The sequence below is a fragment of the Cervus canadensis genome, chromosome 7, assembly GCF_019320065.1.
Source record: "Cervus canadensis isolate Bull #8, Minnesota chromosome 7, ASM1932006v1, whole genome shotgun sequence".
NCBI classification, from domain to species: Eukaryota; Metazoa; Chordata; class Mammalia; order Artiodactyla; family Cervidae; genus Cervus; species Cervus canadensis.
In genome coordinates, this window is record NC_057392.1 from 5,948,630 (window position 1) to 5,976,371 (window position 27,742).

The 27,742-nt window shown below is 43.5% G+C and overlaps 1 protein-coding gene across 1 annotated transcript; it reads right to left on the reverse strand.

Annotated features, from left to right (window-relative positions):
• Nucleotides 1-216: 216 nt before the first annotated feature.
• TRIM42 (tripartite motif containing 42) lies at nucleotides 217-26,512 on the reverse strand. The gene is made up of 5 exons (XM_043474751.1): nucleotides 26,172-26,512; nucleotides 20,415-21,112; nucleotides 14,116-14,939; nucleotides 9,981-10,205; nucleotides 217-303 (listed from the first exon to the last, which is right to left on the reverse strand). Exons 1-5 carry the CDS (start codon nucleotides 26,510-26,512, stop codon nucleotides 217-219), a joined length of 2,175 nt encoding a protein of 724 aa, XP_043330686.1.
• Nucleotides 26,513-27,742: the final 1,230 nt, after the last annotated feature.

The window sequence follows — 27,742 nt, forward strand, 5'->3', positions numbered from 1 at the left end:
TTTCAATTTAATGAGCAAACAGCAAGCCAAGACATCATGCATTTCCTTTTATTAGCTTTTAGTAGACTCCTGCTGAAATGCTTCAGAGGTCCAGGAAATATCGTCTACAACCTCACTGAAGAATGTGGTGAGAAAAATACTTTTACATATGTGTGTGTCTCTATGTGTCTACTTTGTGTTGCATCTCTGAGGTTGCTGCCTGCTCTGTAGGGATGCTCAGAAGCGTTTCTGGAGGGCAGTCTGGATATTCTTCAGCAGGCCCCACTTAGCTCGGTTCTTTCCACGCCCATCTGGTGTTGCCACCTGCAATCAGAAGCAGAGAGCCCTGGTACCAACCACAAGGGACACAGCAGCTCCCAGAAGCCTGGCCTCTGCAGCAGGCCAGACACTGCACACATTATCTGATTAGCTCGTCATGTCGACAATCACATGGGGCAGGTGCCATCGATCCCATTTCAAAGACCAAAAAAAAAACCAAAAACAACAACTGAGGCTCAGAATAACCAGGTAGATTTCCTAAAGTCTCATAGCTAGTATGTGGTGGGTTTGGGATTTCACAGAGAAGGTCCCACTTCTTTAAGGCAGCTCATGGGACTGAGTGCCGATTATTGTGTTGGGTTTCACCAGAGAGTAGCCCCAGGGTGCTCCCCACCCAACCCCTGGAAACTGTTTTGGTCACAGCTCATCATTTGCACATATCAGCGAGTGTGTTTCATTTTCTTACCAGAGTGTGAGCACCCTGATTGGGATGTGGAGGCAACGACGGTCTTTCATCTCTGTATTGCCAACATTGGATGTGGTACAGAGAAGTGTCTTAGAAAATTGAATGAAAGGTGAATAGAACTATAATTTGTACATCTGCCAACTGTTTCTCTTTTATGTTTCATACTATCCCTGACCACAGTGCATAGTCAGTGCTCCCTAGAAAAGGCAGCTTGCATTGGGTTGCAGGACTTTCCTAGAAGTCTCACTGACTCAGCTTAGATGTGGAGCTCTATGCCTTACCTTGAGGGTGATGGACTTACCCAGATCTTGCTCTGGTGGCATTTCTGTTCCTTCCTAATACACATTTACCGACAAGGCATTTAGGGAGTGAGGTCAAAATCTGGGTGTGATAGACAGCGCACAGGATCAATGAGCTCAGTCTCGATGGATCAGGACTCATGGGGGAGGTGGAGTGGGGGGAGTGGGGGTGCAGTTTGGATTGTGAAGAGAAATGTTTATACAAAGCACAAAGTCTGTCTATGTAAGATTTTTATGTTTGTATTCAAAGGGAAAGGACAAAAAATAGACACTATTACCATTATGCTCTCTAGTTTTGCAAAATTTATTTTTAGTTTTAGAGAAAACAGGGCTTCATGCAAGATAAAGATTATATGTATGGTGTTAGATTACCCATACCTAGATAAAAATGGAAATAATACGTGGAGATAACCCTGATAAGGGTTATATAAATGTGTAAGATACACACACAGAGCTATTGGGGGCAGTGAGGAAGAAATAACAGTGTTGTGACAGGTTGGGAATTGACTCATAAAAATAGAGGATTTAAATTCTGCCTTAAAGGACAGGATCTTCAGAGATAAAGACTGAGTATGACATGTGAATGGGGCAGTGGGGACTGAGGTGTATCTGTGAACAGGAGGATCAGATGAAATAGGACGGAAGAAACAGAAGAGAACTTGAGATACTAAAGACATTGAGATGATAGCTGATAGACCTTCCCCAGCCCCAAACCTCAGATGGCTTTCCAGATCAATTCTGTCAAAATTTTGAAAAAGAGTAGTTTTAGAAAATAGAAAAAGAGCAATAGTTTCCTAGCTCATTTTATCAAGCTAGTAAAATATTGGTTCCAGAAGCAGATAAAACCACGTAAGCAAAACAATATTGGTCCGGTTCATATATGATCATAGATGCAATACTCCAAAGCAAAATATGAGCTAACTAAAGCCAAGTATATTATAAAAATAATGCATCATGATCATAGAGGGGTTTATGCCATGAATTAGAGTTTAACATCAGAAAAAATAATGTGATTTATTTCATTAATGCCTAGAAGAGAAAAATCACATGATTATCTTAAATGATATAAAAAATTATAAAGTTTCATAAGCTCTCAAAAATTTAAAAGTAGAAAGAACATTCCTTAACTTAATTAAGATTATACATCACAAAGACTAAATAAAAAAACCATCAGGGTTCAATGCAAAAACATTAAGATTAGAAATAAGAATAAGAATAAGACAAGGACATCAACCTTACAGCTGCCACTTACTTCTACAGGACCACTCGCCCTGGCCAAAGGTACAAGGAAAGAAAAAGAAACCAGTGTTCAAGAATTGTAAGGAAAGAGATAAAACTATCATTATAGCTGGTATGATCTTATGCTTGGGGAAAAAAGCAGAATCAACAGATAGACTCTCAGAATAATCTCAGAGAGATTATTGAGATTGCTGGTATCAGGATTAACCTATCAACACAGCAGTTTTTTTCCTAAGCCAGCAATACATTGTAAAATATAATTAAATAAAAATAACATTAATAATATACACCAAGTCTGTAAAATATATAGTTTAACCAGAAACATGTAGTACCTCTACAAGAAGAATTTTAAAACCTTAATAAAACACACAGGAGGTGATTTGAACAAAAATCAGAAATATTACAAAAATATTAATTGTTTCAAAGTTAGAGACTCAGTGCCTCCCCAACTGAATTCTACTTGTTTTATCTTTCTTTGTTTTTCTTTAGGAATTCAATTTACTTTCTCCAAAATGGAGTTGGCCTTCAATAAATGAGACCTTTAAAAAGCATTAATTTTCATGGTTCATGTAAAGGACAACATTTCTGTGATTAACTAAACAGACCTTAAAAAAGAAAGACGGACAATAGGGAGACTTACCTTAGCAGTTCATTAAGACATAGCACAAAACTGAAATCAACAAGTAATGTGGTACTGACATAAGAGCAAACAGACCGATGGAATACAGCAGAGAGCTCAGAGAAATGCCTCTAAATATATGGCAATTTAATATAAGGTCATATGGCATCTTTTTCGTGTTCTAATGGAGAGGATATTGCTAGGTAGATGATATTGGGAAAACTGGCCCATTCAATGTCCAAAAAAAGGAGAACATACATACCTAGCCCTACACACAAAGGTGAACTCTGGATGGATTAAAGTCCTAAATTTGAAAGGTGAAACTAAAGTTAATAAAAGAATATGTGGAAGATTACCTTTGTGATCTAAGCCTTCTTAAGGACTTTTTAAACAAAACTTCAAAAGGTCAAACCATGAAAAAAATAACTGGTGACACTGATCACATCAAAACGGAAGATTTCTGCTGTTTCATGAAGTACTCAATGAACAAAGTTAGTAGACAAATGTCAGAGCTGAGAAGATATTAGCAGTATCTAAAATCATGATCTAGAATATATAAGGTCATACTACAAATCATCTAGAAAAAGAAAAATGCAATGGAAGAATGAGTACATGATATTTAGCAGGCTATCTGCAGAAGAAGGAATCCTGAAAACAAGCATGTGAAATGAAATTTTAAATAATAAGGAGACAGCTCTTTATACCTCTCGGGCTAGCAAAATGGTAATGGGCTAGGTGGGGTCTAGGATATAGGGCCCCTCATTCACTCCTTATGGAATGTACATGCATCCAGTCAGATCAAGTACACACACACTCTATCCCCAGCAATTTCACTCATGGTATATGTCTGATAAGGGCTGAATTGTGTCCTTCGAAAATTTTTATGTTGAAGTCCTATTCCCAGTATTTCAGAATGTGATGTGTTTAGAGACAGGACTTTCAAAGAGTTGATTAAGTTAAAATGAGGTCATTATGGAGGGTCTTAACAAACCTAGACAGTGTATTAAAAAGGAAAGACATCACTTTGCTGACAAAGGTCCATATAGTCAAAGCTATTGTTTTTCCAGTAGTCATGTACAGATGTGAGAATTGGACCATAAAGAAGGTTGAATGCCAAATAATTGATGCTTTTGAATTGTGGTGCTGGAGAAGACTCTTGAGAGTTCCTTGGACAGCAAGGAGATCAAACCAGTCAATCCTGAGGGAAATCAACTCTGAATACTCATTAGAAGTACTGATGCTGAAGCTGAAGCTCCAATACTTTGGGTACCCGATGCGAAAAGCTGACTCACTGGAAAAGACCCTGATGCTGGCAAATATTGAAGGCAGGAGGAGAAGGGGGTGGAGAGGAGAAGGGCAGAGGATGAGATGGTTACATAGCATCACTGACTCAACGGACATGAGCTTGAGCAAATTCCAGGAGATAGTGAAGGACAGGGAAGCCTGGTGTGCCACAGTCCTTGGGGTCACAGAGAGTCAGACTTGGCTTGGTGATTGAACAACAACAAATCCAGTGTGATTATCTTTATAGAAGAGAAAGTCTGGGCACACAGACACACCCAAGGTGCACTTGAATGATAACAGACCCTGTGAGTCTTTTCTCACAGGGAGAAGGTGGGGAGAAAGTAGATATCTGCAAACCATGGGGAAGGGTTTCAGAAGAAACCAGACCCTCCAATACCTTGATCTTGGACTCCTGGCTTCCAGAACAGTGAGACAATACATTTCTGTTGTTTAAGCCAACTAGTCAGTAATGTTTTATGTGACAACCCTAGTAAACTAATAATATGTCCCAGAGAAAGTCTCACATCCCCATCCCACCCACGAAATACGAATAAGGCTGTTCACCGAGCATTATTGGAGGTCACCTGAGTGTCTATTCCGCTGAGTAAACAGGTAAAACCTGGTGAACACCAGCTCATTGTAAAGGATGGGGCAGTGTTAAGAGTTAGGGGCTAAATGTGCCTGACAACATGGGTGGTTCACAAAAACAGTGTTCAGAGTAAAAAGGTAAGACACAGTAAGTTATGTAACACCATGCTGTTTGTGCAAATTAATAACATTCAAAACAATACATACCATGTAACAACACATAAAAGCAACAAGATGCACAGAAAACATACTGGAACAGATATTTAGGGAGGAATAGTCACAAAAGGAATTAAATACATAAATAAGAAAGGGCTTGAAGTCCTAAGATTTTTTGCCCAATAAAACATAGCTCTCAAGAACAAAAGCACCCCCTAATACAAAAAAATCAAACAAAAAGAAAAGGGCCTTACATAGACCCATGTTGGTAATGGACCATGGATTGAGGTATCTGACTAATTCCACCTTCTATGTGTGAAGTTAAAAAATGATAGATCAGGTTTGAGCCTAAATTATACTCATTCCAGGGTTCTAACTTATTGGCAGGGAAAATAGGAAGGGAACCAATAGGGTTCTATTTACATGAACCATCAAGGGGCCCTTTGGAAAATAATGAATTCTAAGGAGACAGAGCATATAAACCACTTCAACTTCATTTCAGGGCATGGAGTCACTGTGAGTACGTGAGCGGGTAGCTTCGGGGTAGTTATTTCGAATGTGTATTAGTGTTGGTCACTCAAATTATCCTCTAACCCCAGCCCCTGAAGATGTGTGTGTCACCTTAAGGCAGGGTGTCTGCAGTAGGGACAGAAGGAAAACCAGAAGGAGGGTTTTGTGAAACCGAACATGTCCAAGAAGGCCAGGTAGCCCTGCTCTGCGGCCGGACTTCCGGCCTAAGTGCAGCCGGAGCAGGAAGGAAGCAGCCCTGTGGGTACGCAGCCTAGCTGGCAGGACCGCTTCCTGAGCACACGTGAGGCACAGCTGAGGGGCGGGAGCAAGTACAGACTGAGAAGGAATTTGAGAGGATGGGTGGGGACAGGGATTGGTGCATTTCCTTAAGAACTGTAGGGAATGACACAGAACAGTACCAGTTTGTGATTATTCTGGGGCCTGAATATCTATCCCCAGACCTGATGTGATCTAGGACATCTGGTCTATGTCAGATGCGGTAGGCAGAATAAATTCCCCTGCAAAGATGCCCATGTCCAAATTCCAGGAGCCTGTGAACGTCATGTTACATGTCTGTGCTATGTGTGCTGAGTCGCTCAGTCCTGTCCGACTCTTTGTGACCCCACGGACTATAGCCCGCCAGGCTCCTCTGTCCATGGGATTCTCCAGGCAAGAACACTGGAGTGGGTTGCCGTGCCCTCCTCCAGGGGATATTCCCAACCCAGGGATCTAACCCAGGTCTCCCACAATCCAAGCAGATTCTTTACTGTCTGAGCCACTAGGGAAGCCCTGTTACATGGCAAAGGGGGGATTAAGGTTTTAGTCAGCTGGTTTTAAGATAGGGAGATTAAGGACTTCCTGGTGGTCCAGTGGCTAAGACTCCACGCAGGGGCCTGGGTTCGATCCCTGGTCAGGGAACGAGATCCCACATGCTGTAACCAAAGATCCTGTGTACTGCAACAAAGACCCAGTGCAGCCAAATAAGTAAATATTAAAAAAAAAAAAAAGAGAGATAGAGGGATTATACTGAATCATCAAGTGGATCCAATGTGACCACAAGAGTCCTTCAAAGTTGAAGAGGGAGAGGCAGAAGGGAACCAGAGAGATGATGATGTGAGGACTCAGCCTAAAGTTGCTGGCATTGAAAACAGAGGAAGAGGCCATGAGCCGAGGAATGTGGCAGCTGCTTGAAGTCTGAAAACGCAAGGAAATGAATTTTCCCCTGGAGCCTCTAGAAATCACAAAGCCCTGCTCACACCTTAGATCTCTGATCCCTAGAATTGTGAGTTAATAGGGAAATTTGTATTGTTTAAGCTACCAATTTGTTATAGCAGCAATAGGAAACTAAGGCACAGAGGAAAGTTAGATTTGTCATGGAAAGACTTCCCTGGAGATTTGAAGTCAGAGGGAGACAATGGGGTGAGAACGGGGGCAGTGGTCGTTAGGTGCCCTGAGGTCTAGAGGAAGAGCAGGAGGAAGGACGGAGGCCACAGAGTACATGGTTGATCCAAAACCACGTCTCCATTCCTTCTCAAACATCAGTGAAGCTCTTGGATGTTAGAAACTCTCACCTGTGAACTAGGGGCCAAGAGGGGTGAGCAAGGCCAGCATGATGTCTCTCCTCACTGCTCAAGTCTAGTACCCTTTCAATATGAAGTATGATTTTGCCTCATAAAAAAAAGTCCCACTCACTGCTGTTGATTGGACAGAATCCTTCCAGAGTGTGAGGCCAGGTCCCCTGAGGCTGAGCCCACCCTGCCCAGACTTCACTGCATCTTGTTATCTGATTATGGTACATGGGACAAAGAACTTTCCTGCCTTGGATGAGACCTAGGTTCCCACTCAACTCCAGGTTACATAAGGCCAGTCAATTTCCCTCTCTGAGCCTCAGTTTCCTCTTCTGTAAACTGGAGGCAGTAACTCCCTGCCTTCGAGTGGTTGGGATGATCACTGATAATGAAAATACAGTGTTGGACACAGAGTCAGCCTGCAATGAATGAGACCTTTAAAAAGTGTTAAAGTTAATTTTCATGCTTCATGTATTAGACTGCAAATAAAATCCCTAAAAAATAAAATCAACAAGCCGCAGACTATGAAAATCAAATATAAAAGATGTTATTTCACTTCCTTAACAAAAGGATGGGAATATTGTATTTTGGATAAGAAATGATTCTGCTGCCTCGTTATGGCATTTTAAATGAAACCTTTCAGGAATACCTGCATAGCACTGATGCCGAAGGAAAAAATATTTCGATTTTATAGGAAAGAGCTGAAGTCATTACTTTTATGAAGCTTTATAAATGTCATTCAAACACACCATCTTATTTTCATTTGCTATTGAAGCCTTTACTTATGCAAATCATGACAAATGTTAAGGAAAGCTGAGTTTCCCCTGGAATGCTAATATAATCACAAAGGAGGAAGAATTACTTCTGAAGGAAAAATCTATATTGCAGCTCTGTGAGTCAGATAAAAATGAAGCTTCCAGAAAAACTTATTAATTAGTGCTCTGCTTATTTAGAAATTGTGTTAAAAAGAAAAGAAACTGGAATGAGTTTTCTTTCCTTATAGGGAGTGCAAATGCTTGGCATAAACAGTTTCAGGGGGCTGTTGCTTCTCAATTGATTGTAAAATAGCACAAGACAACTTTAAGGCCTCTTACAGTATTTTGCAATTATTAATTTTATGTATCAGTTTCTTTCTTCACTCTTTTATGTAGACATTTTTTCATATATTTATTTGTTTGGTCACATTTTTACCCGTGTATTCATTCAATAACCATTAAGAATCCACTCTATGCACAGTGCTTTGGTAAGCATTGTGGGAGAAAGAAAGATGAATTAAATGTGAATTTTGTTTTCAAGCAGTTCAGAGTGTAAGAGGGATGACAAAATATCTACCTAAGGAAGGCTGACACTCATTGGTCTCTCCACCCACATCTTTGTTCCTTGCATCTAAAAATGACTTAAGATACATGTAAAAAAAAAAAAATGAGTAACATTACTGAGTGCCCTTCATGGCAAGACATTTCAGAGGAATTTCTAAAAAATGAGTAGGCAGATGGAATCAGATTGAAGGAAAAACCCATAGTCAAAAGGACATGCTGTCAAATGTGGCGGCAGCAGTGGGTGTTCTTTGCTCTGGAGAGAAGGGTACCAGCAAGAACTGGGCTGTGGAGCAACTGAGCGACAGGGGACCTGGCTGGGGTCTAACAGGGAAGTGGCCAGGCGAATTTCTCATCACTCACTCTGCCTTCCCATGTGAGTGTCTGACCTCCATGGAGGGGGAGGGCATGCACAGGGGTGCTGTGCTCCAGAAACAGCGCATCAGGGTGGAGTAGAGGGCCCCTGATTCCCCGGGAGACTTGCTTCTAGTGTAAGGAGCAACAGCTCAATCCTGCCCCACCCTTCCTCCCACTTCCCTTTATTACTAGAGGTAGCAACCAGTCAGATTCTCTTCTGCAAACATTTAACCAGAGTCCAAGGGCATGGAGCTAGCCAGACTGTGTTGGTCACACACAGATTGCACCACAAACCTCCAAAACCATATGCAAGCTGAATTTAGGGGAGGAGAAATGATGGGCTAGTGGTGGAGATTTGGACAGAAGCAGAGACGGAAGTAGGGCGTGGGTGGGAGGGAGTAGAATGAGAGATATTGATGGAGAGGCTGAGAAAAACTGATGACTTCCCAGTTTTCTTGTGTACCAGGTGTGTGTCCCGCCTGCAAGTGGTCTCACGAGAGTCCTCTCTCTCTGTACTATAAATTTGTTTTCAAAAGTCAAAAGGAATGGATTTATTCTCTTTACTTCTAAAGGATCTCTGATTAAGATATAATTTACTCTGATTCCTAAGAGCACCATCATGGTTGTACAGTAAGATAGTTCTAGGCAGTCTTGGCATTTTTTTTCCCTTTCTCCTTTGAATATCAATAAAATTATGCCCATGAATGTATTTCCCCTGGAGATACAAGGAAGAACCAGCCTTGCATCATAAAAAAAGATAGGAATAATCTTATCCCTTCCTTTTTTGAAGTCCTTCCTGGCTTGCTCACTGGCAACTACTTGACTTTCAGATACACAACAAATACATTTTTTAGTATAATTATATCCTAAATATGGCATGGGACACACTAACACTAAAAAATTTATTCATTGCATGTGTCCTATATTTATATTGGTTAAATCTGATACACTATCTTTGCTTGAGTCACCACTGGGGATAATGAGTCACTTTTTTTTTTGTCTATCTTACACCAAGATAATTTGTTTTCTAGACCTTGAGTTCCTTGAAGGCAAGAATTATGTCTTATTTTCCTCAGGACCTCTACATCCTAACCTGATACCTGGCATGAATGTTTTCTGAATCAGGCTGAAGTGACGATTCTCAGGCCTCATTGGCAAAGTGGGTTGAGGCCAGGGGCGCTCTCTGTGCCCTTGAGAAGCAAGTTTTCTGGGAGTAGAGGGGCCTGTGCACAGGGTGAGTTCCATGATCTCACGATCGTCCTGACAGCTGCATCCAGAGTGGACCAAGAACATCTGTCTGAGAAATAACGCGCACAGTACCTTGCAAATGTCACTCCATTGCCCGGGACCGTTATCATTGATGGCTCGCACTTTAAACAGATACTCGGTGTTGGGGGTCAGGTTGTGTAGCTCCAGATTCTGCTGCATTATGTCCCGAATTTGTCCACAGAGCTCTGTCCGCACATTGTTAGGAGGGGAAGTAATGAGTTCGTAGAATTCCATCTCAAAAGAGTCCACGTCTTCTGTTGGGCATGTCCAGTAAACCTAGGAAGAAATGGATGTGTTAGTGGGGTATTAGCACACGCCATGCAGTTTTCTTTTCTTTGAAGATCTGTGTTGTAGACCCCATGGGGTAAGTTTAAAATGACTCAGCCCCTCTAGCTGCTGAAGACCTTGTGCAACAGTCTTGAAAGGCTGGGTGATGAGTCCTGACGTGATGCTTACCAAGTGTTTTAAGAACAGACAGATGCTCCTCTGGCTTCAGTTCCTATCAGTCTACGTGCAGGTGATCTTGCCCTCTGAACACCACTAACCAAAGTGTCTACCATTTACTGAACACCTGTTATGCATCAGATTCTGTGTCAGACATTGCCTGACTCATGGGGTCCTCACAACTCCCTTGGAGGGAGATTTTATTATCCCATTTTCTTTTTTTTTTTATTTTTTTTATTTTTTTAAATTTTTTTATTAGTTGGAGGCTAATTACTTCACAACATTTCAGTGGGTTTTGTCATACATTGATATGAATCAGCCATAGATTTACTATCCCATTTTCTAGTGGGGGCTTCCCAGTTGGTGTCGTGGTAAAAAGCCTGCCTGCCAATGCAGGAGACACAAGAGATGTGTGTTCAATCCCTGGGTCAGGAAGAACCCCGGGAGTAGGAAATGGCAACCCACTCCAGTATTCTTGCCTGGAAAATTCCATGGACAGAGGAGCCTGGTGGGCTGTAGCCCATGGGGTTGCAGAGTCGGACATAACTGAGTGACTGAGCATGTATGCAGGCATTTTACAGTGGAGGCTCAGAAAGGTTACATCTAGCAATTTCAACTAGAAGTTGAAAAGTGTATATATTTCAACCCTTCATTTATATACAAAAGAGTCGCAAAGAGGTGAAATGACTCATTCATGTAATGGAGAATGTATTTTCACACTCAAAGCATAAAATGTCAATTCTTGGGAAGAGAAATATTAACAGATGTTAATTAGTAGATTGTGCCTGACATATAAATATTTTGTAATAACTATATTTAAATAAACATTGCATATTTTATTTACATTTTCATAAAATTAAGTGTTATTGTACAGGGAGCTCAGCCCAGTTGCTCTGTGGTGACCTAGAGGGGTAGGATGGAGGGTGGGGTGGGAGGTAGGTACAAGAGGGAGGAGATGTATGTATACTTGCGGCTGAGTCACGCTATGTGGCAGAAATCAACCAACACTGTAAAGCAAACATCCACCAATTAAAAATTTAAAAATGTTGTTGTGTACAAAATAAACTTATAACTACTCTTATAAGTATACACATTTTAAAGTTTCTATGAATTTGTATGATTAATTTATAATTATTTTGTATATATTTACACTTTTAGAAGTGTAAAAAGCTTGACTTATTAATAAGTCATATAAATGTGTAAAGTTTTTGAACATTTTTTGATTATCAAAATGTACTCATTTTAAATACAAACTTGGAAAACACATAAAAAGTATAAGAAAGAAAGAAAATAAACATCTCTTATAATCTCACAGTTCAGTTAATAATTCATTATTATTTCTTTCCAATTTTAGAATACAAACACAAAAATTTATATAATTTGGATTATATTGCTTTGATTCCTGCTTTTTTCACTTATTACATTTTATATATGTCCCTATATCATTAAAAATTCAGTAAAGCACCATTTTAATAATTGCCGCATAAATGATTTAGTCCTTCTATAGTTGAACATTTAGGTTGTTTCTAATTTTATACTCTAATAATGATGCATTGAACACTTTGGGGCATGGATCTTCATCACATTTTTAATCATTTCCTCAGGAGGGATTTCTAGAAATAAAATGGAGTTTTTATAAAAAACTGTTTAAGATTTTTAAGATACATAGTGACAACTCATAAGGCTAACTTAAAGAGTACTTCCTATGCCAAAAGGAGACAATAAATTTAAGGTTACCAAAGGAGAAATGTGTAGGGGTGGAGGTATAAATTAGGAGCTTGGGATTAACACACACACACTACTGTATATAACATAGATAACCAACAAGGACCTACTATATAGCACAAGGAACTGTATTTGATATTCTATAATGACCTATATGAAAAAGAATCTGACAGAGAATGAATATATGTATATTTGTAACTGAATCACTCTGCTGTAACCTGAAACTAAAAAATCATTGTAAATCAACTACACTCCAATTAAATTCAAAAAAACAAAAACAAATATCCCCAAGCAAAAGAGAACTGTTGGTCAATCATCACTTGAGAGAGATGCCAACACTGATTTCAACTTCTGTATCACTGAGCACTGTGATTCCTGTGTGAACTATATCCCATGACCCTGAAATAGGTGTATTTCACCTATTCAGGTGACAACATATAAAAAATGATATTTTTATATCAAATACCACTCTCTGGCTGTAGGTTTAGGTCCAGTTTCGAGAGTCAGTGACTTCACTGAGTTTTCCTGTGTACATTCCTTTCTTGAATTCATCAAGGGACCATTTACAGGTGGCATAGGGAGACTGTTCTCCAAGCCCAAGTATAGGGCAGATATCACCAGTCGTTCCCATCCAGAGCTAGATCTTGCCAACCTCTCAAGTGGTCTGAGTTGCCTGGAGATGAGACCTAATGCAATCCCTGATACAATGTCACATATATTGCAGGTTTTGCTGATCTAGTATCATTTGGAAGTGTAGGTTCAGCTACTTAGTTGTGGGAACCTGTTATGTGAAGGGCAGAGATACATTTGCTTGTGTCTGACAGCCCATGGGAGGATATGTTCTGTATGTTCTACCTTGCAACATAAGGTCATTCTTGGAGTTAATTATAAATGCCAAAACATAGATTATGATGTTTCAGGAGAACAAAAATCTAAGGCTTGGTCAGTTCTCCCTTTAATTTTCTTGTTTCTAGATCCTTTGATACTGAAGTGTGGTCTGCTAATTGGTAGCAATGGCAACATCTGGAAGTCTGTTAGAAGTGCAGAATCTCAGGCCCCACTGAGACCCACTGAAGCAGACTCTGCAAATAACAAGATTCCCAGGTGCACGTTAATGTTTGAGAACCACTAGTTTAGGCTTCAAGGATGTTAAGTGTCTTTGTGAGTGTTCTCAGATCATGAGGACAGAAGCTGGACTCTGCTACATGGAAGCAGGCCATGGGTTGACTTAGGAATTGTCCCTCTAGTGACCCCAAGAGGAGGCAAGATATGCTCTCATAGAATATATTTTTTCCTCCCTGGATGCCAATAGAACATTATATGAACTATTCAATTTAGATTCATTCAGCTAGATTTGAAAGGAATGTTAAAAGATGGGCTATTTGTTCATGTTAGGCCAAGAAAGTCGAGGAAGAGTCACATCCCTTGACGCTGAATGATGGCAGTTGTAGAGGTCTGTCAGAGATACATACCCCTCCCTCACTAAAAGCGGAATCTCAGGAGATAAGAACTGGAATTCCATTGGGGATTATCCTTCTAGTCTTTCCAAATCATGAAGAGTCTAGATAGTTTCTTTAGAAAAAGTAGCAATTTAGAGGAATCACAGCTGATAGATCATGGAGCCCACTTTTCTAATTCCAGTTTCTGTTCTCTTTCTACTGTTACAGGCTTTCCTTTGGGAAATATTACCCTCTTCAAGCAGTCTCTTCAAATTACTTTGGTTCCCAAATTGCAGTCTCTTTCAATAGAGAGCTGCCTTTGAAGTGGAATTGGGGCTTTCAGATGCATTTCTGGCTATGAGTTAAATATATTGTTTGGTTTAAGTCAATCTTAAGCTCTAAAGATTTCAGGAACTTATCCCTTTTGAATGGACTGACCACACAGAGTCCAGAGGAACAGATCTGAGTGACCAGATCCTAGTGGTCAATGAGCTAAGTGCAAACTTTCCTGACTACCCACCTCCATGCCATAGCTCACACCCTCCCATCTTTCCTACAGGGCCCAGAGCCTTTCTTACCTTGGCAGCTCTTGGATACACCAGAGTCTGGTAGATAACAATTGGGCCTGGAGTCTGCACAGAGCTATCGTTGAATGAGTACCAGTTGTGGAAGCTATTGCTATTCTGCACAGGCTGGTTTTCTACCCCTGCGCTCCAGTAGGTGTAGAGGCCGTCTGTGGGCTTGGCAGGTGCAGCTGACTGGGCTCGCCCATAGGCCTCCAGACCTATCTTGGTCTTCTCACAGGCAGGGGCATTGAAGGACAATAAGGAGGAGCTTCGCTGGTATATCTGCTGGTTGTCGAAGCTGTGGGTGCTGAAAGTGACCTTCCTGGCGATCATCATTTCTGAGTGCAGAGGGTAGGGGGACGGCAGGGAGTCCCCGGAGGAACATACCTTCTTGGGTCCTGTGGGGAAGAGCTCGTGAATGGCACTAGAGAGCTCAACGAAGTCCAAGGGCATGCAGTTCAAGGAGTGTAGCCGGAGCTGTGGGTCGGGCCTGTAAGTGCTCTGGATGCCATCCTCTATCTGGTCCACCAGGATCTTGGCTGACTGCAGGAATGCCACTTGGCCTGTCTCCTTCAGCGCCTCCTTGGAGTAGGCAATCAGGCCATCCATTTCGTTCACCTTCATGGTAGTGACATACACATACTTTTCAATCTCCTTCTGCCTGGACACCTCCAGATTCTCTATCTGCTCCATGATGGTTTTCTCTTTCTCCTGGAGAATGCTGCGCAGCTTGAGAAATCCATTTCTGATCTCTTTTCGCTTTACCTCCTTGTCAGCTTTAAAGCTGTTTTTTAAAATATTGAATTCCATGAGGTCATTATCAATTTCATAGCGGACTGCAAAACAACCAAGTTAGTTACTTCAGTTAAATTTTTCATTTCCCCAGATATCAAAGCCAGTGGCAAACTGGAGCATACTAACTTGGGCTCCAAAGAAGTGGGTGGAAAGGGAGGGAAACCACTTGTTGCTGGGCTGAAAGATGCTAGCATAGGTTTATAAAGTGACTCTGGCCTCTCTCCAAACACCCTTCTCTTCCTCCTTGTCTAATATTTCCCTTGGGTATGATAGCCAGCCTTCCCTGGCATACTTCTATCTAATAATTCTTACATCCTTGGGTCTAAAGGTGAAAGTTCAAGGCCACCCTTGATATTAGTTTTCACTCAACTTCACCTGTCAGCAAGCTGGACTTGAGAAGAGGTGATGTCACAAAGTGATGGATTTGCCCCATGTGAAAGCCTAAGCTTTTGCAGGGGTGGGAGAAGAAATAAATTTCTGATGACTACTTCTAAATATTGCTTTGCCTCATTCACCAAAACCCAGCCCTAGGCAATAGTGGCAAACCAGCAAAGTTCCTCTTCGCTGTGGCTTCTCTTTGACATGTCCTTTTTCTCTGCTGGGGGCTTTGACTCCCTTGGGTTCAGCTGGACTCCCTGTCTTACCTACCCCACCTCCCACTTCCTTTCCAGAAAGGGTCTGCTGTTACAAGTCAAGGAAAACCAAGTTCATCCTGCAGCCTTGACATGGCATTTGGGTTTTAAGTCTACTCAACCATTCAACAACCATTTATGGGACACCTGTTCCACATCATCTACTTTTCTAAGCTCTAGGGATACAGATATGAGTATGAGAGGCCACTGATGCTCCAGGAATGCACCAACCCAATGATACTGCAGTGCAGAGAATGCCAGGGCAGGGTGAGCATATGGCCCACCTCTGTCTGTGAAATGGCAACTTCATTGGTTTTAAAGGGTTTTAGGCATTAGACAGCAAATTGAATACAGGTCAACCTTCTGTGGCCTATTCTAGAGGTAAGGTCCTCTCTAGGAAAGGCTGACTCTGCAGTGAATTGATGGGCTATAATCCTTTCCAGATTTTACTCAGCCATGGGGGTGACCAAATCTTGGTTGGTAATGTGGTCCTGGATCACAGTAAGTTGGATCTCTGTGGGTGGTGGCCTTTGTGACAATGATGTGCATTAAACCCTAGTGTTCTGGCAAACTGTGAAAAGAGGACGATGACTGTCTTGGTTACCACCATGACTAGGATATGTAGGGTGCTGGAAAGGTGTTTGCTGAGTGTGAGCCATTCTGCCGTGTTCTCTAACATCTTCAGGGTGAATGTCAGCAGTGTTGCTTTCTGGTCTACTTTCTGAAGCCCTCATTTCCTCTGCCCACCTCCTTCCTCACACTGGCCCAGAAGGGTGGATGGAGAAGCAATACAGATGGGGGCTGGATAGGGGACTATCAGGATATGATTGCAGTGGTGCTGAGAAATGCTCCCTGCCCTCCCCACATGAAAGCCCTGCTTGTGACTTAGGGCCCCAGAAATTCCACTTAATGATGCATTGATTCCTTTGACTCTTCAGCAGTTACTCACTGTTAAAGATATTTGAATAGGAAATTCCTTGCTTTATTAGGGATTAGTTAGGTATCTGTAGAGCAGAGTACAGAGAGACAAGATAAAAATGTCTTGATGAGGGGGAAGGGGGGGTCCCAGGAGAGGAGAAAAGAGAGGAGAGACCAGAAGTACTACCCACCCTCCCCCCCTCACCCCCACCAAATGCAACTTTGCAAGAGCTCTTCTTAGAACAAATTCAGAGCCAGGTCTCTTTCAGGCACTGTATTTAAAATTAGCTACTATTTATTAATCATTTATTATAGATCCAATCCATACATCATTGTGTGTCATACCTTGAATCATATCCGTATATTATTATACATTTCATATAACTTCCTATGAGGAAGACATCATTTCCATTTATAGAGGACACTAAGGCTGGTAGCTCAGATGGTAAAGCATCTGCCTACAATGTGGGAGACCTGGGTTCGATCCCTGGGTCGGGAAGATCCCCTGGAGAAGGAAATGGCAATTCACTCCAGTATTCTTGCCTGGAAAATTCCTTGGACTGAGGATCCTGGTAGGCTACAGTCCATGGGGTCGCAAAGAGTCAGACATGACTGAGTGACTTCACTTCTTCACTTCAAGGCTCAGAGAGGTAAAATGACTGTCCAGGGAAGTAGAAACCAGGGCCTGTCCCTAATTCTATTTGCCTAACTCCAGAGCCTTATGTTTTTAACTGCCCCAGTTGCCCTTCTCTGCCCTCTGTGAGCACCAGAATCACCTGGGAAACTTAAAAATAAAAGAAAGAAACCTATTAACTTTACCTGCTCAGTGAATCAGGCTGAGCTGAGGCTTGGGAAACCAGGTGGGACTGTCTGCAGCTAGATTTAGAATCTAATCCAGGGAGCCTTCAGTGGGTCTTGTTAAAAATGCAGATTCTGATGGAGTGGGACCTGAGGCTCTGCATTTCTAACAGGATCCCAAGTGATTCCCATGCTGCTGGACTTGGATCACACTTTGAGTGGCAAGGCACTAAACTTCTGAGCTCCCTTTAAGCCAGTGGTTCTCAACATTGGTGTCACATTAGAATTACATGAGAGTTTTGAAAAATCCTCATTGCTTAGCCTATACCTCTATGGGGACAGGATACATATATCAGTTGTTAGTAAAGCTTCCCACTGGTCCCAGTAAGCAGCCAGACACTGCACAGCATCAACCCAAACCGAACCTTCTCTTCAGAGCCAGAGCTTCTCAAAGTGTGTTCTCAGATCACCTGATTTTAAATTATGTGGAGATCTGTTAACAATGCAGATTTACAGCACCTCCCTGAAAACAAATTGAGTCCTTAAGAACAAGTTTGAGCCCTGGTTAAAAAAAAATTTTTTTTTTTTTTAAACAAGGATGAACAGGCTCAATTCTTCCTCTATATCTGAATGGATATGCCACAAAGGTGGCCCTTTCCCAATGGCTGGGCTCATTGGAATTTGTAGCGATGTCCCTTCATTGTCTTGTTTTTCAGGTGTCCTGGACTTTGAGAAGATGATCCCAGCATGACTTTGTTAAAGACCCAGGCTTTCTATGATTGCATGAGGCCCATAGCGGGCTACATGCAGCATCTCTCTCCCTAAACCAAGCTCTGGAGAATCCAGTCAAGCTCAGGCCATGGGTCCACCTTAAGAAAACCCTGTAGGAACAAGAGGGGCTTCCACTGGCCTGGCAACATGACTCCTGTATAATATAAAGGCTTGCCTGGTGCTGTTCCCAAAATTAATAAATGTCCACTGACAAACCATATTTCTAGGCATGGAGCAATTGAGAAATCAAGGTGTTCCTGAAATAAGATGGTGAGAGGTCCTGAGAGGCATAATTAGCAAGGTCTGTCTCTGACCCACCTCTCTGTCCAATGGAACCTTTCTGTGCAGTTCAGGGGAAAGCTGCCCCCTTGTCATCTGTTTAGACAATGCTTCTGTGGACACTGAAATATCTGACAGGGGAGGAACTGGGCTGATCTGGGGCATCCTGGTCACTTGACTCTAGCCCACCTCTTAGAGGGACAGGCCGCAGGTGGTGGTGGTGGTCGCTGTTGTTTGTCAGTCTCTCTGTCTCTAGATTCTGACCACTGTTTAGCAGAGTAGGTTGTCAAATGAATGCTGTGGAGTTAACACAGGCTTTGGACTCAGAGAGACTAGGTCACCATTTACTAGGGGCCTTGTGCCAATTACTTCTTGGAATCCCAGTTGTCTTATCCATGGAGGGAATTTTAATGCTGTTACTATAAGATTATTGAAAAGATTAGACAATTCTGAAAGGCTTGGGTAAAGTAGGCCTCTGTTCAAGGAAGATATTCCCACGAATAAAAGAGCCTAAAAGAATCAATGAGATCCTCATGTCTACCCTGGTGGATATACACACAGAAATTACTGGACTCTTTGCTGATATCTGTAAAATATCATTGTACTGGGTTCCATCATGAGAACTTGACTCAGTTTCCCTTATAGAAACTACAACTATGGTATATGTAGTATTTACATATACCATGAGCAGGCATGCAGAGGAATAGCAAGCTGTGGACTAGAACATTATTAGCTATTTCTGGGTATTTGCTACCAGTTCATTTACTTTACTGTTTGCAACCTTGGGGGGAATTTAAAATCGAGTTAACTCTCAACATCAGTTAATTCTTTTCCCCTTCAAATTGGGAAAATACTGCAAGAAATCCATCCTTAAGGACAAAACATCTTAGACAGGCTCACAGAACTTCAGATCAAGCTCCTTCATTCTCCAAGGAGCAATATGAGGCCCAAGGTCACGAAAATTATAACCAAGATTATAGAATCTTTATGCACAAACTATGTGTGAGATCTGTTTTTATATGTTTCAGATAGAGTAACTCGTTTAATCCTCACAAGCATCTAATGAGGGAGTTATTACTGTTGTAACAGGGAAGAAGAAATCTGACTCCATATTATATCTGTTCCTTTCGTTTTAACCTTTGTGTTTTGTTAACCTGTGTTTAGTCCTGCTGACTCTGCACATTTTGTAAAAGAATATTGCCTGTAGCCTGAAATATACATGCTAGCCTATTCTCAAGACTCCGATCTTCAAGAGTCCATTCATATAGAGATTAAAAGTTGCAGAACAGAGAATGACATTTGTCTTGTTGCAGCTTTGCAAGAACATGGTGACCTGATCTAGGTGGACAGCTGCGAGAACAAAGGATATAGACACCAAGAAGTTTGCAGCATCCAACCTTGCCCCTCCCTTACTCTGCCTTTAGAAAAGTGCTTTGCTGAAACCCTTTGGAGAATTCGGGAGTTGGGTGGGACAGGAGCCGCCTCTCTCCTTGCATGACCCTGCAATAAATCTTTCTCTGTTTCAAACTCCAACATTTCGATGGTTTGTTTGGCCTCACTGTGTGCTGGGCACATGAACTTGCAACTGGGTAACACTATTATCCCCATTTTTCAGCTGAGAAAGCCAAGGCATAGGGAGTTAAATGGCTGGCAGTAGTTGCCAGATGTGACTACCAGGCCACTGACTTGCAGCCTGGCTCAGTGTCTCCCGGGGCTTGGACCCCTTCACCAGGTGGATTGGAGCTAAGGCTCTCTGTTAAACTGCTGCTGCTACTGCTGCTAAGTCGCTTCAGTCGTGTCCGACTCTGTGCGACCCCATAGACGGCAGCCCACCAGGCTCCCCCGTTCCTGGGACTCTCCAGGCAAGAACACTGGAGTGGGTTGCCATTTCTTTCTCCAATGCATGAAAGTGAAAAGTGAAAGTGAAGTCACCCAGTCTTGTCCGACTCTTCATGACCCCATGGACTGCAGCCTACCAGGCTCCTCCATCCACGGGATTTTCCAGGCAAGAGTACTGGAGGGGGGTGCCATTGCCTACTCCGAAACAGATCCTCCCAAATCACCTCCCCCATCAGTTCCTGAACTAGGAGTAGTGGAGGGAGAACAAGGGATCAGGACCTGCTTTGAACTTGGCGATGGCGCTGAAGAGCGCGGCGGCCCTCTCTGAGCAGGCGTCGATGAGGCTGATGGTGTCGTGGCCGCTGTGGAGGGAGGTCTTACAGAAGCCGCAGAGCAGCTCGTTGTCGTTGCGGCAGTACTCGATGATGCGGCTGGACGGGTGGTGGATGCAGATCTTCTCGTCCTGGTCCTCCGTGCTGGTGTCCACGAACACGTGGTCCTGCATGGCCACGTCCGAGTGGAAAGTCTTGAGGCACTCGTTGCAGAGGTTGAGGCGGCAGGTGAGGCAGCGCTTGTAGGCGATGCGCTGGCTGCGGCAGACCTGGCAGACGATGGGCCCGCTGGAGCGGTCGAAGCGCCACTTGAGGTAGCCGTGCTCCTGCATGTAGCGCTTGGTGAGGCGGCCGCGCAGGTAGTTCTCGGGCAGCTGCATCTTGTGGCTGTAGGGCATGCAGTGTGAGCGGCTGCACACCGGGCAGATGACGATGAAGAAGTTCTCGGTGACCTCGGCGTGCTTCTGCAGCCGCCGCAGGCACTTCTCACACAGGCTGTGGTGGCAGGGCAGCATGAAGGAGTGCAGGCGCAGGCGGCCACAGATGGGGCACGACAGGTGGCTGACCAGGTTGCTGTTGGCCGTCGGCATCTTGGCCTCCTCCAGCTGCGTGTCGCTGCTCCCGATGTGCAGCGCCGTCTTGGAGCTGCAAGGAGAAGAAAACGTGCGGACTCAGGAGGCGGCCTCCGTTTCTCCCCCTCGGAAGGAACAGGTGCATCGCTGAGTCGCAGCGCGCTGTGATGGGGAGGAGCATGGGTTGTCCGACAAACCTGGTTCTAAACCCGCCTCCACCATCCTTTAGGTGGGCTCACGCATCTAAGTTAACCTCTGCCTGCCTGTCTCCTCATTATAGAATCACTTGATGGGGCTTCTTGAGAAAATGAAAATGGAACTGAATACCTCGATGGCCTTTGAGCAGTCCTTGGGACGCTGTACCTGATATGCAACTGCTTGTTGTTATTTCTGAGCAAGAGAAAAACAGCCCAGAGGGGCAGGCACTTTCAGCTGGGTATTGGGATTCTGTTGGCCATAGATAATATCACAGAACACCCGCAGCAGACAAGGCCATTCTGGGACTGTGGTGAAGCAAAGCAGAAACAAATCACTTCCTCATGTTTGAACTCAGAAGCAAGAACATTGTCCAAACCACAAAAATCACCAAACATCCCCTGTCCTGATTAAAAGCAGTGACTGCTGCTTTTTTTCTTAACCAATAGCAGGCTCAACCCTGTTATTTCCTTCTTCTATGCAAGATTTATTAAGATACCCAATAGGAGATTTACCCCTGTGTCCTCCCCTACCATGAGCATAAATCCTGTAATAACTTAGTGATGCCTTCTTACTGAGACAACTCACACTTGCTCATGGTGTATTTCCCTCTTGTTTCAGTGGGACAGTAAATCCAAAGTCCTCCAGCTATAGGTGTGTTCTTCGTGGGTTTTACCTAGAGGGCACCGACATCATTATTATTGGTATGTGTGAGAGGGAACACAGGGGTGGGCAAAGTGTTCTTCCCAGGACACCAAGAGGTCAGTCTCCCAGCCAAGCCCAGAACTTGAGTGTTCTAATGATCAGACCACAACTCTGGCTTATGGGGGTGGAAGTCCCATTAAGGTTGCACATGATGGAATGCACTGCTTTAGAGTTGCACCATTGAGATGTGTCATCACCTCTCTCACCCTCAGTTTCCTCCTTTATAAATCAAATCTCACAATACTACTTCCTTCATGAGGATTTTAAAGTCTCCATGGGATAATCCATGATAAGTGCTTAACTGCCTGGACATAGTAAGCATTCAATAAATGTGCTCTGTAATGACTTCATTCTGCTCCTAGCTAGCCCATGTCCACAGCAGAGAAAAACAATGGTCAAGTCTGCAAGAAGTGTATGCTTCTACTGTATGTGTCTGTTGAACATTTATCTAGTATCTGAAACTGATATCATATATTGTAAGAACCGTGGATGAAGTGCTTACTTGTAAAATTCAAGTGCATATTCTAAGCAACTACAATCAGGGCAGAAGCAGTTTGTGAAAATAAGTGAATTAGATGGAAGTATGATAAGATACTTAATTTGTGACTATTTTTATCTCTCTTATCCTCTGTATTAGTGATGTCTGGGGGTTGAATTTGACATTGTGCCTGTTTTTTTGTTTTTTGTTTTTTTTTTTACTTTTTCCTTCTTGCAGTCCCTATATGCCCCTGGCTTCTTCCCCATTCCCTTAGCCAGGGACCTAGGTCTCAGAGCCCAGACAATCAAGTGTGATTTCCCAAAATAAGGTGCCCAAACATGCTGGGATGGAGTGGCCTTTTGGTGACAGTGCCCCTATGGAGACTTGGGCACCTGAGAAGCTCTCTCTTGGAGATTTGGACGCTGGTATCCAAACCTGTTAGCCTCAATGTTTTCAGTCTCATTCCTTCTCTGCTTTCCCAGCCTCTGATTTTTCCTGCCCAGGTCCTGAAGGGGTCACCTGGAGAAGCAGGCTAGTTTTACATATGGCAGCTGGATAGATTACTCCAGTTTGATAAGGTGGGATTCTGAGAATCAGGGTGTAATATAAAGAGAGATAGCAAGAGAATTCAGTAAGAGAGAGGGAGAGACAAGGGTGTTGGGGGAAGAGGAAAAGAGAATGCAGTGAGGAGACAGGTGTTAATGGCCCAGGGAGCTGGCATGGAGGTGAAAATGAAAGTGGGAAAAGGAGATGAGTAAGGCAAGGAGGGATGAATGAGCTCAGAGTGAGGTGGGATGAGGAAGATGCTGAGCAGGAAGCAGTGATGAAGAAAAGGGGAGGCAGGGATCAGACACCAAAAGAGAGGCCAGATGGAAGGAATATCTCAACGTACCTAGCACAAGCTGCCTGACACTTGTGGTAGCATCTCTGACCATCATCAGAAAGCCTCAGGCCTGGACTCAGGCATTCAGTGACCATCATTCCAGGCCAAAACAGTTGCCAAGCCAAGCAGCCTGGTCTTCTTGTTGAGATAATGGCCTCTGCTCCTCTGTACAATGACTGCCTGCTCTCAGATTTAGGTCTGTTCCTTTTGTACTTGGGTTCCCATCATATCACCTGCAAGTCTCCTGGCTTCCTTTCTTGTTCCCTCCAGGCCATTCTGCACTGTAGCATCACCTGGGGTTGGGCGAGGCTTTTCAAATCCTGATGTCCAGGTCCTACCCGAAGTCAATGAAATCAGAATGTCTGGGGGTGGGGGCCAGGTATCAGTAGTTTGTAAAGATCCCCGGGTGACTCTCATATAAAACAAAGTTTGGGAGTTCCTGGTCTAAGCATCCCCCCAAAAGCCAATGTCATCCCCCTCTTGTTGGAATGGCTCCAAGACACCCCATTGCTGATTTGCAGGAAATGGGGCAGTTGAGAGGAGAGAGGGGTGTGGAAGCTACTTTCTGCTCCTTAGACCTTCGGGACTTGCATTGGGAACCCCTGGGTTCTCTATTCACGCAAAGATCGCAAGAGGTCTATGAGTTGAGAGTAACCTTTACTAAGCATCTACTAAGTGCTGACCTGTGAGAGAGAGCATATCCTTCCCTGAATTCACTGAACCTTTGCTCACAGGATTGTTCTTCTAGCCTTGAAAGGTTTCCAGCCTGCCCCCATTTTTCTGCCTTTCCAAATGCTGTCATCCTAGAGGGCTGAGTTTTGGTCTTTCCCCTGTAAGAAGTGTGCCTCTGCCACCTCAGACAAAGTGACAGAGACTGCTGTGGTCAGAGCAGGAAGAGGATGTTCAGTGCCTGACACAGTGGGTTAATGCCTAAGTGAGTAACTGAGACTCTCAATGCAATGACGTCTGGCTAGGAACAAAGAGAAGGCTGGCAGCAGTTCATGGCCATCTGGAGTATTTATTCAGGCCACAGGGCCAAAAGCAGCCCGTGGAAGCTATTGCTTTTCTAAGAAGTGTTGCAGATATGAAGGGTTCAGAGGAGGAAGAGGAAGAGCAATTTATATTTTTATATCACATAACAGATTTCAAAGCGATGTTAATCCTCATACCCCCTGAATCACTGCAGGTACCATACGCTGCATTTTGAAAGACAGCATTTCAATTTAATTTTAATTTAAGCACACAAACTCTGGGTTCAAATTCTGACTACATCTTACTAGTGGTGTGATCTTGGGTCAACCTCTTAAATGCTCAGTTTCCTCATAGGTGTGGTGGCCATGGGACAGGGATTACCTGGGGTCACGCACATGGGTCCTGGCAAGTTGTTTTTGCACTAAGCATCAGCTATTATTATTTTGTAAAGGTGAGCGAGGTGGGTTTTAGGAGAGCTCAGCACTCATACAGGGTGGGGCTTGGTTTGGAACTCAGGTCTATACTGGTTAGTGGCTGTTTAGGACACCTACACTTCAGTGTTACAAAATTCTTTTTTTGAAGTGGAAGTAATTTTTATTGCTACATTTTGAAATGCAAACAAAAATATTTAAAATAATAACATCATTCAACATATATTTTTATTGTTACATTAAGTACAAAACAAATTATTTGTAGTATTTTTTAGCTCTTCTTTCCCTTTCTATTTTATTGAGATGTAGTTGACATTTAACAATGTATAAGTTTAAGGTGTAGAACATAATAATTTGATTTACAAACATCAGGAAGTGATTATCACAGTAAATTTAGTGACCATCCATCTTCTCCGACAGATAAAAATGAAAGAAATGGAAAAAAATTTAAAAATTTTTCTTGTGCTAAGAACTCTTAGGAGTTATTCTCCTAACAACTTTCATATGTAACTGACAGAAGCATCAATTATGTTTATCCTCTTGTATATGATACCCCTAGTACCTATCTTTTTAAAATTTTTATTTTATTTTAATTGGAGGATAATCACCTTACAGTATTGTGATGGCCTCTGCCATACATCAACATGAATCAGCCATAGGCATAGATGTGTCCCCTCCCTCCTGAACCCCCCTTCCACTTCTCTTCCCACCCCATCCCTCTGGGTTGTCACAGAGCACTGGCTTTGGGTTCCATGCATCATATGCCAAACTCCCACTGTGATCTATTTTACATATGGTACCTATCTATCTTATAACTGAAAGTTTGTATCTTTTGACCTTCACATCCAACGCCACATCCCCACCTTCTGCCTCTGATAACCACACATCTCCTCTTTTCCTGTATTTGTTTCTTTTTGAAGTGTAACTGACCCACAGCACTATGTTAGATCCTGTTACACAACATAGTGACTTGATATTTCTGTACATTTCCAAATGATCACCACCGATGTCTAGCTACCATCTGTCACCATACAAAGACCATGTGATATATCTGTACCATGACGAAGTGTAACTAGGGATTTCCCTGGTGGCTAGATGGTAAAGAATCCACCTGCCAATGCAGAGACATGGGTTGGATCCCTAGGTGGAGAAGATCCCCTAGAAATGGCAACCCACTCCAGTTTTCTTGACTGGGAAAATCCCATGGACAGAGGAGCCCGGGACGACCGTCCATGGGGTTTCAAAGAGTCGGACATGACTGAGCAGCTAAAGAAAAAAAAAATGTAACTAGAATTAATTGCTAGGAAGTTCTTGGGCTCTCCTTTTCAGATAAGGAGGTGGACTCGGGGCGGGAGCGCCGGCCTGCCCAGTCCCCACAGTCGGCGGGGGCGCCCCCACCCCCCCGTTTCCGGTTTCCGGTTTCCGGTTTCCGGAGCCACGGCGGCCCGCGTCGCGGCGCAGCACTCACGAGGTGCGGATGCTCCGGAGGCGGCCCTTGCGGAAGGTGATGGTGGCATTGCGGCAGCAGCGGCTCTCGTAGTAGTAGCACTTGAGGTTGCTGCTGGCCGTGCAGCAGCACTTGCAGTTGGGGTCGTTGGCCCAGGAGCAGCAGCACCAGTGGCAGTTGGGGTTCTCGGAGCAGGTGCAGTGGCAGCACTGGCAGTTGCGCTCGTCTTTGTACGGGCAGGGCAGGCAGGTGCAGTTGCGCTCCGAGGTGAAGAGGAACTTGCAGCACAGGCAGGAGCACAGCCGCGGACAGCATCTCTGCCATGTACAACACGGAGAGCAAACGCACATGGCGGTATCCATGGCGCCTACATGGTGGGCACCCGCTCCTCGCACGCTTTAAGGCCCCTTCTACTGGAATCCTGCTGCCAGTTCTCCCTCGGAGGGGGCCACTCCTCCCCCTGACGAGGCCCGTCTGCTCGGAGGTGGCAAGAGGTTGGCTGTGATGAGGCCTTCACAGGTGGTGTACCTGCTGGGAAGCCCACGGGCTGACATTTACAGAGATCAGCCCCAGGCCATTTGCTTATGTCATAATCCCTGTCTCCCCACCATGTCTCACCATAAAGGGTAGGAGGGAGGGTGGGATCCGGGGGGGTAGTGGCACGTAGGCTGATGGACACTCTCTGCTTCCAGAGGACCAGCTCCAGAAGAGTGTCAATGCAGAGAGCATCCTGGAGGTTTGGCACCTTTGGGGTTATGAGATGGATTTCAGAAGCTATTTCTCTTTCCTTGGAACTTGGGCAAGTTGAGGCAGGGGTATGTCTTCATGGGCCGAAAGGCCTGGGTGTGGTGCACTGGAAATGTAGACATGATATTCCTCTCCTTGGACTGTTTTTGCATTGCTGGAACTCTTTATTTGATTAACAAAGTGCAGTGCTTACAAATAATAGTGCCATACATAAAGGGAATTACCATTTGTAGAAAGAATTAAAGGAAAAAAAAAGATATAGGTTCTTTAAGGCACTTCTTTCTGTAGTCACTGAGTTTGTTAGTCAGTGCATAGTCACTGCTGATTTTCATGAGGCTTCAGGCATAAGTCATTCTGAATATTTCTTGGCATTTATTTTGCAGGCTCATGGAGTTTGGCTGAGACTCAGGCTCTGTTTCCTATGCCCCTGCCCTTCTCCCCAGTCCCATCCTGCTGTATCCCTTTTATCAGGAGGCTGGAATTCTATACAAGACTCTTTATCTCTGCTTTTATCATTAATATATGCTCAGTATCTCTAGAAATGACCTTCTATTTTAGGGGAGAATTTTGCTTTCCACTTTATGCAGCTTGCAAAGATTAAAAGAGCAGAAATTTCATGATCATACCATATATATGGTATGAACACTGTCTTATTTTTTGTCCAAAAAGAAACAGAAGCGAGAGCCAATTTGGCTGCAGGAATTTATTGCATAATATATTATCTCTCCCTATGATTATCACCTTTATAATAAGAAAGAACATTCACTGAGTGCTAGCTGTTCCATCCACACTTTGATTTTAGGTTCCTACAGATGAAAATTTCGGATCCTCTACATCCTTATCAA

Coding starts and splice junctions, on each gene's coding strand:
- TRIM42 (XM_043474751.1), bottom strand. CDS start 26,512: ATGGATACCGCCATGTGCGTTTGCTCTCCGTGTTGTACATGGCAGAGA. Junction 14,940..20,414: donor CATCGCCAAGTTCAAAGCAG/GTCCTGATCCCT, acceptor GTTGTTTTGCAG/TCCGCTATGAAATTGATAAT. Junction 10,206..14,115: donor TGTATCCAAGAGCTGCCAAG/GTAAGAAAGGCT, acceptor ATTTCTTCCTAG/GTTTACTGGACATGCCCAAC.